At 51.2% G+C, this 14761-nt stretch overlaps 1 protein-coding gene across 1 annotated transcript in view; it reads right to left on the bottom strand.

Moving 5' to 3' along the window:
- Positions 1-14501, bottom strand: part of LOC100900478 (uncharacterized) — a 36723-nt gene extending 22222 nt beyond the window's left edge. The window contains exon 1 of the mRNA XM_003739510.2: positions 14228-14501. Coding sequence (XP_003739558.1) covers positions 14228-14294 — 67 coding nt within the window. The 5' untranslated portion in view covers positions 14295-14501. The remainder of the gene's footprint in view (positions 1-14227) is intronic.
- Between the last annotated feature and the right edge of the window lie 260 nt (positions 14502-14761).

Below are 14761 nucleotides of genomic sequence, written 5' to 3'. Positions count from 1 at the left end.
ATACGATCTGCGGTTCGAAAACGAAAGCGTGGGCTGGCTGGCAGGGTGCCTATACACCTAGCCACCTACTCGGCTCTCGAGACGGCATTGGTCACATCTGTGAAGCCTGTGGATCACGTAAGGCAAAATTCGCCTGTTCTCTGAGGACTCACGATGCCACCAAGGCAGAGGAGAACCAAAGAATTCACCCGCTTCTTTCCCCGTGCGCATTTACGATGTTTGAGCGGGAGAGGAGCTTCGTCCATCTGGCTCTCGAGCGCGGAACGAACTTCAGAGGAAGCTGCGGATCGCGAGCGGATATTAGAAATTCCGTGGAATTTCCAGACTCCCTGAGCCCGACCTCGTTGCAGCGCCCTTGCTCCTCCGGAATAATTGTAGATGCGAACGGGACTTACGGTGACAGCTACGCATTACATGACGCCGGTACGGACAGCTGTCTCCGGCTTGGATCAGTGTCAAAGTTCGATGCACCTGATATTAGTATCAGACCTTTCCAAGGGGTAATTCTGATGACCGAAGACAGCCTGATCCTAGGTACGAAGATAGGACCTTCCGAATCGACGAGAGAGAACGCTGGAAGCGGTCTTGAGCACGCATGATCCGCAGATGGAGCCAAAGTTCAACTTTACGCTTGCCTCGCGTCTCGAGAATCGAGAGAGTTTGCGTTTAATACTGAGTTCGCGGGCTCATTCGAAGGATTTTTTTCTATGTGTCGACGTCTTCTGAGGCCGGCTAAGGAACGATGCAGAAAACCCGTGGTCAGCGAAACCTCCCCTTGCCCCTGGGTCCGTGTGGGCAGTGTGAATCGTACTGTCACACACGTCTGCGTCTCCGTAGGAGCCTGCGAGTTCGCGACTATCGTCTCCGGATCGGAAACTCGCTAGATAGCACGCGACAGCTCATCGGGAGTTCTCCGGATCTATTCATTGAAGATTATTCATGAAACTTGAAGTTGATTACGCGATGATTTTGATAGGAAGCTCTGCAGTAGGGTCATCGGCGGGACATTCTTTTCGAGGATAAGAAAAGCCATTTTCTGACGAGGGGTAGAGGCAGAGGCCTAAAAAACACGACGGGCTGACCACTGACTGATTTTCTGACTGATTCGGCTCGAAAAAGTGATCCTTCACCGATGTCTGTCAGTTCGACGCGCGTCTGCGTCAGCCGACCAGATAAACTTCACGACCGACAATTCGAATTTAGCCCCGAGCCCGTAGAGTCCAACGCAGCAGTACCTAGATAACCATATTGATTGATCCAGCGTCCGGCAAGCGTCCAGATGGAGCCTGGGTCTGCATAGCTCTCCCTCAACAAGGCTTGCTACCGTCTCGCATTCTCGGCTCACGGTCGCGCTCGTAGTCAGCGATCATGGTACGATGTGAACTACGCTGTTTATTCCCGAAGGAGTAGTTTTGTCGCAGAGCAACAGCTTCGTCGATGCACGTTTTTGTCGTTCCGTGTGGAAGGTCTAATGGACACATTTGCAGGTTCTGCATCCTTTGACTCACGGCTCGGGCTCTACTTGCAGTCCATTGCGTTGACAACAACGGAGTGTTCCGCAGCAGAAATTATTCGTCTTCGATGGCTTTCCAGAATTCTACATCCTCACGTGCGTGCCATGAAAATGGGGAGCGCCTCCCCAAAACGGAGCCGAAAGGGGAGTCGGACGTCGAACTCGCTTTCTGAGACAACGCGGTTCCTCCAGAAGAGATCGTTACAAGCCTTTGGTCGAGGGTTGTAACGATCAAAGGGTCGCAATATCGATTCCTCGGTATATCTGAGCAAAAGAATTCTCCGAGCGAAAAATAAAAAATCCCACCCGAAGAATGAGGCAAATAACTGAATGTCTCTGGCTTACTCCATCGGCGGGCGACCGAGCGAATGGAGCGTCAGATTGGACGGCGGGACGTAGAGGAGCGGGCACGACAAGCGCAGGAGGCAACCCCTTTTTTCTTTTTTGCTCTTTCTATTCTACTTAAGTGATTCTCAAGGCTCCGTTTCGACTCGAAGATTGTTCTGACGATCGGGAATTCGATTTCAGAATAGATATATTGCTCTAAGGCGGGTACTCAGTTTACTCAAGCAAGGAATTCGGGATGAAACATAAGCGTCGCCCGAGCAGAAAATCTAAACATAGTCGAACGCGTCTTTGACACCGCTCTCCCACGAAGAGTTTTAAATTCTCTCTAAACGAGGAATGAAGCGCGAACGCAGAGAAGAAAATTCTGACATGAAGCGCGGGGACAGGAAACGTGGTAGTAGCCGGGCGGCGCGTGCCGCCCAAATCACCTCGGCGACTTTGTTCGCGACGGCAGCAGCATGGGCTTCCCGTGAGTTCGAGAACCGAAATCGACGATGCCAGCGAAAGTTCAGTGCCCGCTCCTTGTTAATCTTGAGTCGAGTTTCTCTTCCCTTGCAGAAACGATGCTTGAAGTCAAGAACCGAGGTTGACAAGAGTTCAAAGAAGGAATGGAAATGCCATCCAAGGCGAGTGGTGCGAATATGCTGAAAGGACCCACCCAGGAATGGAAAATATAGTTTACCCACTTCTCCAAAGCCAGCCACTCAAAAGCAGGAAGCTCCGACGAGAAGATATCGTCTTTTGAGAGGCTCTCCCATCGTTCCACCGCCGAGAACATTGACCGTAACCAATATGTTGTTCAACGTTTCGGTTTATATCCAAGCTCGAGCCGATTACAATCAATAACAACATCCGTCTAATTGCAACCCAGGTCGTAAATTCGAGCATTCGCTTTCGTGTATCGATGTCCCTCCAATTTGATGTCGGTGCATCAGAGCGGCAGGAGGAACAGCCACGCATTCCATATACATATGTATGTAGAGGGTCTCCTCGTTCCGATAGCCGGCAGAACCTAGTTTGGGAACGATTCGGCGTCGAACGAATCGTCCGTCATTCGACCAAGGCTGAAATCATCACGAGACCGAGAAGGGGAAAACAGACGATACCGAGTACGTAACGGAATTGCTGGAGACAATAACGGCGTTCACGTACTGTTCCCAATATTGTCGGGTTCAATCATGAATCGTTAAGACGAACATTAGGAGCACGGAGGGCTGCGATAGAGGGGCAGACGTTTTCGATTGCCCTATGGCGACCCGAGTTTTGCGCCATTACGCGTGGATCCGTGGTATATTCCAATCGAATGTAGGAACGGTAAGCACGGAGTGTCTTCCTGGATAGAGTAACCTCGTGGAGAATATTCTTCAGAGAGCTGATTCGCTCAAAAGAGGCATGTTCTGACTCGAAATGAGAACCCACTGGTGATTGTTGATTACTAAGTAATCAGTCATCACGATCCGAAGATTCTCTCTTCAAAGATCCGCGATCGGTTCGTTAAAGTACCTGCGAATGAAGATCACTCCTGGGAACTTCTCTGCTTTCGTGATCGCCGCTCGTATCTGTCGATCGTTTTGGCAAGCCAGACGCGGCGGGCTCTGCCGAAGCCGAACGCGAAACTTCGGAGTGTTGTATCAACTCCAGAATGACGCCATCAGATGTGCATTATTTTAAAACGGATAGCGCGACGCACCGAGCTGCCTTCCGAGAACACGTGTCCCGTCAGTTCGAGCTGAATGAGCGCATATGGTCCCGGGGAGCCATTTCTTTTGTTTAAGGAACATTCTAAAGTACTTTCCTAAATCGCTCAAGTCAAAAAAATCGAAACGAGCTCCCTCTCCGAGCCCTGGATGCACCTTACTCAGAAACGAGACGTCACCTCATATCGCCGAGTGATGAACCTCCTTGTAAGAAACCGTGATTCTCTTTTCCTCGGTGACAGCGGTTCCAGAGGAAGTGGAGTTCCGCATTGTGATCAGGGATCTGAGCGAACTCAGAATGAATGAATAAACGGATGAGCAGGACCGAAGTGGAGCCATCGGTCCGATTATATCCAGGGCACATGGACCGCGAGCCTAGAGAAGCGCGTGAAGCAAAAACTCTCAATCGATTCCGACGTTGTGCGAACAAATGGTTTTAACACTGATTGATCGTTTGCTCGAAAAAGCCCCGTTCGAGTGAGCACGGGGGATTGCACGGCCGAGTAGAGCTACGGACTCGGTATTCGATCCAGTCCGCTTTGGCCAAGCAGGCAAAAGGCCTCGCGGATGATGCTATATTTGATTTTTGGTTAATCCGACTCGCCTGATGATGCAGCGGCCGCCGGCCGTGCGTCAGTTAGGAACTAATCCGGGAGAAGTCAGGTGAGACCGAGTGACTGAAGGGTTTCCTCTTCCGAAGAAATTAGGAGGAAGAACGGACAGACTAGTTGCGAGAAATCCTTTGTTCCAATCTGGTGCGACTTCACGCCGCGCCGTCCCCAAGCGCGCCGAATGAACTCATTAGTCCGATGGAGTTTATGTCGTCGAGTCGTCATTGCTGCCCGGGGTCCGTTACGGAGGCGAGAGTGGCGATCCTCGTGCGTACAGTTTCTTTTAGAGTAGTAGATGTCGTTTTCATGCGAGGCTTTGCGCCGAACAACAAAGCTCGCTAACTGACTCGACAGATACAGCCAGGTGGTCTTGCTTGTGAACAAATTGACTTTGTGGATTTCAGGCGGACAGAGTGCTTCAAAGAGCAGGTGAGCAAACTCGGGTTTACCTGGATTTCTTCTCCTTGGCTCATAGACTGCAGATGTACCTCGGCGCCAGCCAATCTCGCCGAGGGCGGCCTCTATCTCGCGAGAGGCCGCCGACCCAGAGTATTTGCGGACCATGAGCTTGATGTTCGTGATGATCATGGCGGTGATCTCTCCGTACATATGTATGTACGCCTTCAAGATTGACACACAGTGTCCGCAACTCTTGGATACGTTTCTCTTCCCCTCCTCAGGCGGCAATTCTCGACGCTTTTTTGTCCATCGGGTTCTCGGAGGCGCGGAGAGGTTTCACTTGATGCGCCGCTAATACTTTTCTTCGGGCCCTAATATTAAAAGTCCGATGGGTTAAGGTCATTTGCGGTGAAAGTGGTCGGTCACGACACGCGGCTTTCTGAATGGACGCGGTGATGCCCTCCCACTACTACGCCGTGATATCCGCCGAGGAAATGGAAAAATTAAACACTCCGTAAGACATGAGATGTAGGAAAGATCGAACGCTGAATCCGCCGACTCGATTACATGAGGAGCTCAACTGATTTTGCCCCCCTCCATCCGCCGAAGCCGGCTCGAGTATTCTCTGACTCGATTCGGAGCCTGGCGCGAGACCTCGAGGAGAATCTATGTACTACATTCATTCTTGGAACACTTCTCTCGAGCTCACCGCCTATGGCGCTCCCGAGAAAATTGTCTAAAAATCCAATGTTTGCATTTGGGATTCCAGGGTCACTTTCTTTGAAGCTCTGTATTTCCCCCTCCAATCTCTGTCCGCTTCAATCCACAGGCTAGATTCAGGAAAAACGGTTCCGTTCTTCCGAATAAGCGGCTCTCTGGTCTGAAGAGGAACCCCCGTACACTCAAATCGATATTTCGGTGGAGCTCGGGGAGTTTATGACAAGCGCGATCGACATCCGGATGAGAACAGAGCGTAAGTGCAGCAGTGCATTCTCCAGAATTAGGCCACCCCACAATCCAGGATGACGAGGATACAGTCCTTAATGGAGTGAAAAAGCCATCAAGGGGGGCCGACAACCCAAGCAAGTGATTTAGTGCAGAGCTTTTTCAAAACAACGTTCAGGAGGTCGTTCGTCCTTGGATGAAGGCAGCCGACGGTAGGTAGGACGGCGAAAAATCGCGGGAGAATCGCAGGTCTCTTCCGAGACTCCTCGAAGGAGCGACTATGCCGTGGAAGGAGACGGTGCAGTGCGGCTTCGCTAAATATTTCTCTTGAGCCTCCATCGGTTGATGTCTTTGTCTGGCGGCCGACTCAGACGGAATCGTAGAATGCAATAGATATTCTTCCTTTCGTGAAATTCGACCAAAATAGAACACTGCGACCCCTGTCATAAAATTATCCCGTTGTAGCGTTGGTTGATTCTCGTTGGAAGTAGGCGGTTTGTGAACCCTCGTCAAAGTGGTCGTCATCGTCTTTTCCTTCTTCTCCCGGAGAGCGTTCGGACAACGAGACAATGGGGAAGCCGACCGCGGGCTTGTCCCATCGCGCGATCTAAATTCGCGCCGTAATCGATACCTTGATTCTCCCGGAAGCCCGGAGTCTTCGGTTTATTCGAAAGATAGACGAGCAGCAGCATGTATGGTCGGGGCGTTCCGCTTGGAAGATGCGACTCCCAAGAAAACAGCGACGATCTCGTTCGGAGCTCTTGGACGCGGGATCCAGCGCACGGCTGATTCTGAGAAACATTCCAACGAATATTCGAATATTGGGTCCACTTGTTTTTCAGAATCCCACGTCAATCGTCTCCAGAGGCCTCCTCGCCTTTTTATGCTTCCTTCCTCAAATAACACCCACGCAGACGGACAGTGTTGTACGGAGATCTAGGCGTGCGACGCTCTTCGGCTGTAAATCTTCGGTAAGAGCTCATTCTCATTTCACACACTACGCTCGCGTCGATTCCCGAAGAAGGCTTCCCGAATTTTTGTGAATCACCACTGTCAACGTATTTTCATCCTCTTCGAAATGTCTCGAGAATATTTTTCCCGAACAGCGTCATCGTGGTGAGTCTGGCATCGACGGGAGACAGCGAGAGAAATACCATTTCAAAGTGTCCAGAATGCGTAACCTGGATGACGGGTCCTCCTTCTCTCGAGCGAAATTCTTACACCTAGGCCCAAGTGGAAGAATTCGATAATCAATCAAGGATGGCGAACGTTTGACAAACCGATGGGGAAGTGCTCTCGGGAAGGGTACACGATCGTTAACTCAACGACGGACCGCTCAGAGCAGATTGTCGCAGATCGTTGTAGCCCTCCCCTGGGCCCCACAGGTTGTGGTGAGGAAGCATTATTAATTGTTGTATTATTCAGCATAGCTCTCATCGACCACGCTCCGCTGAGGAACAGTCTTCTGAATCCAGTTTTTTTTAGCCCGAGCTTGTTATAAGCGAACCCCCTACTCGTTTCGAGTTTTTTTCACCTTTCAGTGACTGCGGCTCAGGACTGGCTCGTTCGAACAGCTTTTTTCGTCACGAGCAGCATCTCTTCTCCAGATTGCCGTATCCTGCTCAGTGTAAGGTGGACGCTCGCTCTTTCGACTGAGATTGGGTCACGAGTACCAAGCAAGGAGGGCGGTATCGAAAATCCACTCGGGAAAAATCGGTGCACACTTGAACAAGATCGGTGCACGCTCGAACAAAATCGGTGCGCGATTCGGTTCCTCATCGAGTTGCTCTACGAATGATTTTTAGGGTATCGATGGAGGGTGACGTTTGCTGTGCTTCATGAGCTAGGGAACACGCAAAGCACACTGAAAACGCGCCCGTATCAAGCGCTTCCGACGAGCATCGAGTGAACTCGACTCCTCTGCGAGGACTCTTCGCACGGACGATTACGCTCAGAGGAATCAATGCGGAATTCATTAGAGGCAACGCATACATTAGGCAAATTGTGTTTTGTCATCGAGTCGCTTTGACCGGACGCGTATCCTCCGCTCCCCGTCGGCGGAGTTGACCGCGCGGCCTTTCAGAATGGATTTTCTGTTTTCTGCCCCCGAATAGCTGCGGACAACAACCATGGGAGCGACTTCGGTGATGATCTGATCTCCTCAATCCTGCACGACAAGCACCCCTCGTTATCTGAGCACTTATCGCAAGTCTATGAAATAGTGGAATAAATAAAAAAGAACTGCCGAAAAAAAAACATCTGTTCTGAAGACTCGGGCGATAACCAGCTTACATGGGGATTTAATAGGCTCTGGCGGCACGCGCCCCTTCGGCAGGAGACGCGCACATCGGAAGCCTCGTCTTTATTCGCCATCTTTTCTTTCGAGTGAGACAGGATCGCGCTTCAGGCTCCATCAGCTCAAGGGGGCTTTCGCGCATTCTACCGGAGTTCGGGAGGAGAGCGGAAATCTACGACGAATTCCATTGAAGAGCATCGAGAAAGCCTGATTTAGCGATACGGGCATGGAAGGTACCGTTTCGATGACCTTTATCGCAATTTACGACTCATCGATGCCGCTCATATATCCCGCGTCGTAGCGAGAGAACAAACAATTCTGATGTCTTATGCAAACACCAGCCGCTTGTCTCGCCAAATATAGAAAGGAAGCGTCGATAGCTTCCGCCAGATGACAGAAAGTCCAAGATATTCGTCAATTTTCTTTTCGCTGACGACATCGCTCCCGAGAGTTATTGGACGATGTTTGCTTGCTTGCTGCCGGACTCGGAGGGCTCCGACGTGGAGGCGTTTCCGCTTTCCCCCATGAATCCAGCGAGGCCTGATGGGAGATCCAAGCTGAACTTCTCCAGCAAATGGGCCATAAGTCGAAAGGCGAGAAAACGAGGCGACGCCTGTACCCGAGGGCGTAGGTACCAGGATAGCTCTTTGTTGCCAACTCTGCCAATTACCTCGTTATTAATCGCCAACGTTCATCAACAGTCAAATACTCTTCATACGCTGTCTAACAGCTGGGTATGCCACGTAATTTTCGTGTCGATTCCCGATTCCTTAAGATTCTCCTCTCATAATTGAGCGGGGCATTCATATGGTGTTTTCTATTCCGATTCTGATTTCGCAATCTCGCCAGTAATGACGTTCAGCGCGGCCATCAACTTTCACCTCGGGCGTAACGACGAGCCGAATACGCAGATAAGTCCAGGGAAAATACGTACCACGTGTCCACCAACGACATCATAGAGGTCTAGCGGGGGTATTTCGCCGATGTTCTGAGTGCATAAGTATCTGATGAATTGTGTTTCCTTTCCATCCCTTTTTCCCTGGCTGAGAATGTTTATGCTCTTCCCGACCACTGGGGAGGCTGTCAACTGAAGCGAGGTTCCCTCGAGGCTCGCCCTTGAGATTTTGGCAACACTCCAACAACCAACACCGTCAATCCGCATGAAGGCATTAGAGGAAGCTCTTCAAGCAACGCTCAGCGGCTATCCCGATTTTCATTCGGAGGTGGCTGCAGGGTAAACGGATAGGGCGTATAGAATGTCTTCGGGTGTGGCCGGGTGAGATCTTGATACGCGGGTAGCGAGCATGCATGCATGCTCGCCTGACTCTTAGTCGTGCTCGGAACGTGCTTGGGGCCTTCGGACTTATCGGAGGTTTTCGGAACCTATTCGGTCGAACAGCGGCGATGAGCGCAAAGAACGAGGGAGGATAGTAGTGGAGGATACGCTGCCCCGAATCAGTGAGCGAGTTCTGTACCAAGCAGCGCTCGATTCGAAAATATTTCCCCTCGAAAATTCGGATCGGATTCAGCTGCCGTCGGATCAACTTCCGTCCCTATTCGCTGTCAACACGATTCGAGCGACGACCGCTGACTTCGGTGACAGAGCGGTGATGCGCTCGAGCTGCTCGTTCGAGTCCAAAAAGAATTTTTTCCGTCTCGAGAGTGACCCCTCCGAGATTTTTTTCTGCGGCGAGGCTATCCACAGTGAATCGCCGCTCGTTTCGTCGAGGAAGTTTCACTGGTTTTTGTCACCCATGGGTGCGGTGAGTGAAGCTCGCACCGGGTTCCGATGGTTTCTTTTGAGAAAACACGCCAAAAACTGATGACAGGTTTGTTTGGAGAACTTCTCGGCTGTCAAGGACCACTTCAGCAGAGGAAACCGACGACGGTCTGAATGAATTGTGCTCTGCCTAGGAAGAACCGAATAGGAGCATTGGTAACAAGCGTAGCGTGAGTAGTAGGAGAAAAAGATCGTTGGAGAGGGGAGGTCAATAGGGTTCGGTCGGTTTCGGGAAGCGTTATATCTTTTGTTCATCGTCGGGCTTCTGAGAATCCAGGTGCTCTTTTGTGGCGCGACGAATTTCCGACTTTCACGAAGCAACGGAAAACAAGAACAAAACACTCGGTGACAAATCTCCCTCAATCGCGACACGGCTCCGTGTCTCTGTAGACGGGGGTAAACCATCTATTCGCGCGTAGCTCACGCCATTTGATTGAGAGCCTAATAATTCGAATTTTTCTCCGACTTTTTTCACTGTTTCACGCTCGAATCTCGAATTGTTGTCGGGTCGCGAGAGCACGCACGTGCGCGTCCTACCGTACATCGAGGCCGGTGCGGGTCGGAGGAGAAAAATAATCGTAATTGAATCCTCAGCTTCAGATGGAGCGGTTAGAATACACACGGGGGCTCTGGGGCCAAAGCAAACGAACAAACGACGACTATCAGTCAGGTAGGCAGTGAAACCACTGCTGATTGAAAGAGGCCGCGTACACTCCCCAATGTCGGGGTTTGTAGATGTTGCCGCCGCCGCGCCTGATGATCGCGCCATCCGATTACCTATTCTGGCCAGGCTATTCAAATGACTTCACAAGGAAACCCGACGAATCTGACAAAGATCGACGGATGGTTTTTCTCCTGCCGTGGTCCCAGTCCGACAGTCGTCGTAGAAATCGGTAATTCCACTCAAGTAGCTGCGAGGAAGCCGCTGGGCTCTGAGCAATCGCTCGTTCCGCGGACGCCTGTAGTCCGAAAACGCAGACGAAGATCTATAAAAACCAGGTCGTCAATCAACTCTTCTTCTATCAGGCAGTAGGTCCGACGGGCCAGGGATGAGCCAAAATTAGTCGATTTTTTCCCTATGGTCACCCAGTGGACTGTTGCTACCGGGACTTCGGTCAAACCGGGGAGTCGTTCGGCACACTTTCCCGAGGTGGCGAGTCGCTGAAGTGGCGAGTCGCCTTCAACTGCGTAGTCGACCTATCGTGGATTTGTTCACGGCAGCTAAGGCGTTGTTGCGATGACCTTCAGATAAGAGCCACCAGCGACAGCTACTGGGTCGGCACCTCAAAGAAAAGTTTTGCTCTCACGAAAAAGATTCGTCGTGTGGAAAAACGAGCCGACGAAAACGTTTCATTCATTGAGAGAAGAGCCGCTGGAATCTACGTGGATCCTATGCCGCCTTCTTTCTCTGCCCGGCTGGTCGAGAAGAGCGGACACCGGCATTGCTCGAGTGGATGACATCGGACTATGTCGACGACGGCTTGTGTACCGTAGCGGAAAGTCGCAGGAAACGTACCGCGCTGAACACACGGAGCTTCACCAAAGCTTCTCACGGCAGCCAGGACTGGGAATCAAAGCGACGCGGAGGGAAGGACTGGGAAGAACCCCCTGAATAAAAAATGCCGCGAAGCCCCAAATGTCGGGGGACATCAGTGTCGCCTCTCGCTTGAAAGTCATCACAACCGACGGAGGGTTGGCGTTCCAATTCCTGAACGGTCCGATTTGAAGTCGCGATATCTTTGATCGCATTGAGCAGTCATTCGAGCAGCATGGGTTCTGATATCCATATAGCTTCCGAACTTTGAGTTGGTAGTATGGTGATCGTAAAGATTGAAGAAGTCCAATCGATGGCATGGAGGCAAATCCGTGAGCTCAATGGTACCTGTACACCGAGGGACTGATCATTGGCCGGCACCTTAATCGTAGAAAACAGGAGAGAGAGCGCCCGGGAAGTGAGACGTGTTTGTTTTCTTTCAGGTTCCTGCTTTAACCTTGACCTTAATACAACCATCGGATTAAGAAACGTATGGCGAACCAATCTATCCACTCGGAAACCGGAAAGAGGGACTAAGGTAAGGGAAGATCATGGGGAGGATCGACGAGAGGAACGAAGGTCAGCAGCGTCAGCCCCAGAGAGCTCAAACATGATCGAAGTGCAGAATAGGATCGGAGCTCAAGTCTCGGGAAAGCGTGTCGGTTCTGGCGGTTCCTGCGACGAAGAAGATAACGAGCAGAAAGCGATGTCGCCAAATTCGGATGGAGCATCCCGACAAGACGAAACCCATCGCTGATAAGCAAATCAGACGCATGTAAGGGCTGTCTTTAAGATAACTATATTCGGCTGCCTCCCGCTCCAACCAATCTATCAATAACTGTTTTTTTAAGAAATTTCACAGGCTCAAGCGAGGAGCTTCTCTTGCGACCACGCCCACCAAATTTACTGAAGGCTTGTTTATAGCGCTAATGTCCAACTCCAAGTTTCATGCCAGAGATTGCATCTCTGTCCGTCGAGCCGTTGACCTCCCCAGTCAAAATCAAGAGTGCCAGGATATCGGTAGTGCATTTCGCATAGACAAGTTGTCAGACAAACGACCAGAGCAATTATATGGATAATTATCAGCATCAGGCGATTGAGTTGTGTTCCAACGGAATCCCGACGAAAAGTCCTGTCCGCTCCGAATGTATCCGTTGCCGGTGTGATTGCCGCCCCATAAACTCGTTTGGGATGACTTACACACTCGACAGACCCGTTTTCTCCCCCTCATCCCCAGTCGGAAAACATGTCGGAGAGCGATAGAACTCGGGAGACGAACGACCATGCGAGCGAGCGAGACAGACAGAGAAAGTCATTCAGAAAAGGTGAAGCCAATAAAACGTAAATGATGACGATTCGATTCGAAAGATGTCGCAGTAAACTCGAAAGAAAGTTGCGTGAAAAAAAATCTAGAGAAAGCAGAGGGGCCTCGCGAGCGTGCGTCCTCTAGAAACGTCACGAGAACTGGGTTACGACGCAATCAACACTCATTTCCTTCTATTCAATCTCGGGGTTTCGTCAAAGGGATTTTATTTTCATTTTCTTCGCTCCTTCCTTGGTCTACTTGACCGAAAATCCATTCGCGATTCCGCGTCGTCGCATACACGTAGCGGACGTTTGATTGACATCGGATCGAAACTCTTCGGAATGATGATGTTCGGTTTCGCTGCGGGTGCGTCACTTTCAACGGTAGCGTACAATATTGGATGAGTTTGACGGCGAAAGAGATTCTATGCAAATCCAAACAATGAGGTGCGCTGCTTCAGACGATGGTCACACGATCGCCCGATCAGCGTCGACGACAGCTCACCCGACCCGAATGCTCTGCCGGAAGTCGAATTTGCTCCGAGATACCGGCGCGGCGTTCGCTGGCTATCCGAACAAAGAGTCGAGCTTCGCGTCGTTTTCTTTCTGCTCGCTTTCTACCTGACGCGGAACCTGTCGTAAACCGTCAATTGTCACTTGGCTATTCGGATACGAACTCAGATATTCGAGAACTTCAGCTCTCTCGATGGTCATCTGGAGCGGAGATGCGCTCGCAGGTCGAGCGGAGCTGCATTCGCTCCCGAGGATTCCACGAGGACCTCCTGCGGCATCCGAAATTTACTCACTTGGAGGGAATATCATCGCTCACTCATTTCGGTAAATGCGGAGTGAAAATTGCCCTAACTATAAATTACGTCAGCACGACAAGTGAGAAGATATCTCAGAGACACGTTTAGGCACAGGGACCTACCCGAAAAGTTCACAATTATTAGGCCTCATTTTCAATTCCGTTTCCGCTTGCCTGACTTCTGGTTCGAGACAGACGTCGTCACCGGCGTTCTCCAACGTATCTAAGAGAAGACCGACGGCAGGCCGACCGTTTGCCGCAAGAAAAAATTGACCGAACCACACAGGAAAGTCGGAGGGATCACAGAAGAAAAAGGTGCATTCAGAAAAGAACTTTCGGCTGAGAACAATAAAATGAGTTACACCGGTAAGAACGCGATCACTGCAAGGCTCGCGGGAGTCAGAAAGTCATCGAAGCCCGGGAAGTACGAACGAGAGAAGACGGAGCCGCAGTGTCATCCCCATAAGGTCTTTTCTGACTGACCGTTCGGCTTGTTCTCCCTTCGGTTCGAGATTCGCTCGTGTTCTAGCCGAGAGGAGAAGCCGGAGCACCAAATCCACGGTTGCCCACGATCAGCCGAATACAGAAAGTCGGATGCTGAAGATTGCTGATGAGTGATGACGGCACAGCACAGGCTCACTTGCCAAAAAATATTATGGGGGGAATCTGAACAAAAGATGATTCAGCGACGCCACAGCGACCGGAACGGTTGTCGACTTGCGCGCATCAATGTCTTCGGGCGGCTGCCGGTACGGTCAGACGGGAAATGAGACGGACATGTGGACAGATACTAGGATGGAATCTCAGGCTTAGATCATACACGCAGTGAAGCTGAAATCGGCGTCCCGGAATTTCCGTGTCGGACCCGAGCCGGCTCGGTGCTTGTCAACGAGTCCCCTCGGAATACGCTTGAACCGCGCGGCCGTTGGGGGACGTCGGCAGATTCTCCTATCTAAATGGCCTAATTGGCTAATTGCTGGGGTGCACGCACCTTCTTCGACGGAGTATGCTGAAGCAACGCACAGGAAAACCACTACTAATCCAAGGGTATAATGCATTGTGAAACTCTTGAGGTGTTCGCTTAAGGAAGGGTTCGAAGGGATAATCCACGAGTGTGCACGATTCGGCGCACGGAATTCGCTTCTCGTTGAATGGATCGCAATTCGATCGTTTGCTGACTACTCTCTCGACATATCCTAACAGCGCCGCATAGAAACTCGGCAATCCTTCACAAGCACCCACAAACAACAAGGTTCTCCACCATTGGGTTTGCGCGCTCGGTCGCTGTCGGCTCGTCGTTGGGGAGAGGTCCCCATCGAGAGAGGGAACCTTCATCGTCGTGGAAAGAGCACCCGCAGCCGGCCGGCCAGCCAGCTAGCCAGCCAGCCATCAAGCCAACATTTGTGGCCGAGGCGCGTACATCGGCTGATGTCATGAACTACTGTCATCTGCATGCACTTTCCGACCGCACGCAACATCCTATCATTGTCGAGGGCATCGAATGAGAATCTGAGGAGATGTGGTC

Source organism: Galendromus occidentalis, unplaced genomic scaffold (assembly GCF_000255335.2).
Source record: "Galendromus occidentalis unplaced genomic scaffold, Mocc_1.1 scf7180000076543, whole genome shotgun sequence".
NCBI lineage: Eukaryota > Metazoa > Arthropoda > Arachnida > Mesostigmata > Phytoseiidae > Galendromus > Galendromus occidentalis.
This window is presented reverse-complemented; position numbering and strand designations above follow the sequence as displayed.